The following is a 1,156-nucleotide window of genomic DNA, read 5'->3' as shown; positions in this document are numbered from 1 at the left end:
TCAAAGGGAATGGTACAGAAGGGCCGTCCTAAACGGTGTCCCAGATAAAGTAAAAAGTGCCATGGTAGATAATCCTGACATGGCAGGATGTGAGTCAACTGTGTGGGAACGGCATTTGATTCATCATCTGTCCCGAGCACAGGAGACTGTAGATGAAGAACAGGACAGCCTTAAAGAGCTGCAAGCCCAATTGTTAAAACTTCAACTCACGGAGGCCAAACAAAAGATAAGTAACAAGAAGAAACAGGACAAAACAAACCCCAAAAACATGGTAGCCACACAACCTTCCCCTCAGAATGATTTAGGAGATGCTGGTTTGCATCCGTGGGTGCCGCCACCTCCTATGCCGCCACAAAGACCATCTTATCAGAGATTTACTGGAGGATATGGGAGAGGTAGAGGCGTGTGGGGAGGAGGACGAGGAAGGGGCGGACCACCAAGGGGACCGCAAGGGAGAGACCAATGTTACTTCTGTAACCAAACAGGCCATTGGGTGAGAAATTACCCCCAGCGTCAAGGAAGCTTCCAGCGTGGGGGGCGAGGACGAGGAGGTCCTAGGCCCTGTGGGACGAATGGATGGCCCTGCCCTATTGAAGGCCAGTGTACCACCCACCCAGTAAAACGACAGCTGCCACTCACAGAGTGGGATCAGTGGGAAAACTGGGGAGACCAGCAGCAGCAATGAGACACCCCACAGAGAAGCCAAGGCAGCATTAATATCAGACGAAACAATAACGGTAGTGGGCTTCTCTGGGGAAAAGCTGACTCTGCCAATCACCGTACCTATTGTCACCCAGCTGGGTGGACAAAAAGTGACACATTCATATGTCCATTCGCCCACTGTGCCTTTGAATTTACTGGGAAGGGATCTCCTGATAAAACTAGGGGCAACCATTCTGTCCAGCCCAGATGGACTAAGAGCGACTCTGCCTGACGTCACCAAACTCCAGTGTGACGGTGTAGCCACAAGTGGACAGTATCTGATGCAACCAATTGAAGAGACATATGCTGACATCTACTGGGGAACGCTACAACCAGAGACTGCTGAGACGCCTGGTATCCTCTCTGCGTACCTACGGTGGAAGCCCTGGATCGCCCAAATCGAACCATATGTCTCTCCACCCGATCCTCCTCATGTAACTCTCTTCTATGATAG

General features: G+C 51.1%; 1 protein-coding gene across 1 annotated transcript in view; it reads left to right on the top strand.

Moving 5' to 3' along the window:
- The first annotated feature begins 8 nt into the window (after positions 1 to 8).
- LOC112486511 (uncharacterized) overlaps positions 9 to 1,156 on the top strand; it is a 2,229-nt gene continuing 1,081 nt past the window's right edge. The window contains exon 1 of the mRNA XM_025053460.1: positions 9 to 493. Within this exon, the coding sequence (XP_024909228.1) occupies positions 62 to 493 (432 nt within the window). The 5' untranslated portion in view covers positions 9 to 61. The remainder of the gene's footprint in view (positions 494 to 1,156) is intronic.

This window comes from Cynoglossus semilaevis, chromosome Z (assembly GCF_000523025.1).
Source record: "Cynoglossus semilaevis isolate Cse_v1.0 chromosome Z, Cse_v1.0, whole genome shotgun sequence".
Taxonomy (NCBI): Eukaryota; Metazoa; Chordata; class Actinopteri; order Pleuronectiformes; family Cynoglossidae; genus Cynoglossus; species Cynoglossus semilaevis.
The sequence above is the reverse complement of the archived record's forward strand: the minus strand, read 5'-3'. Positions and strand labels throughout refer to the sequence as shown.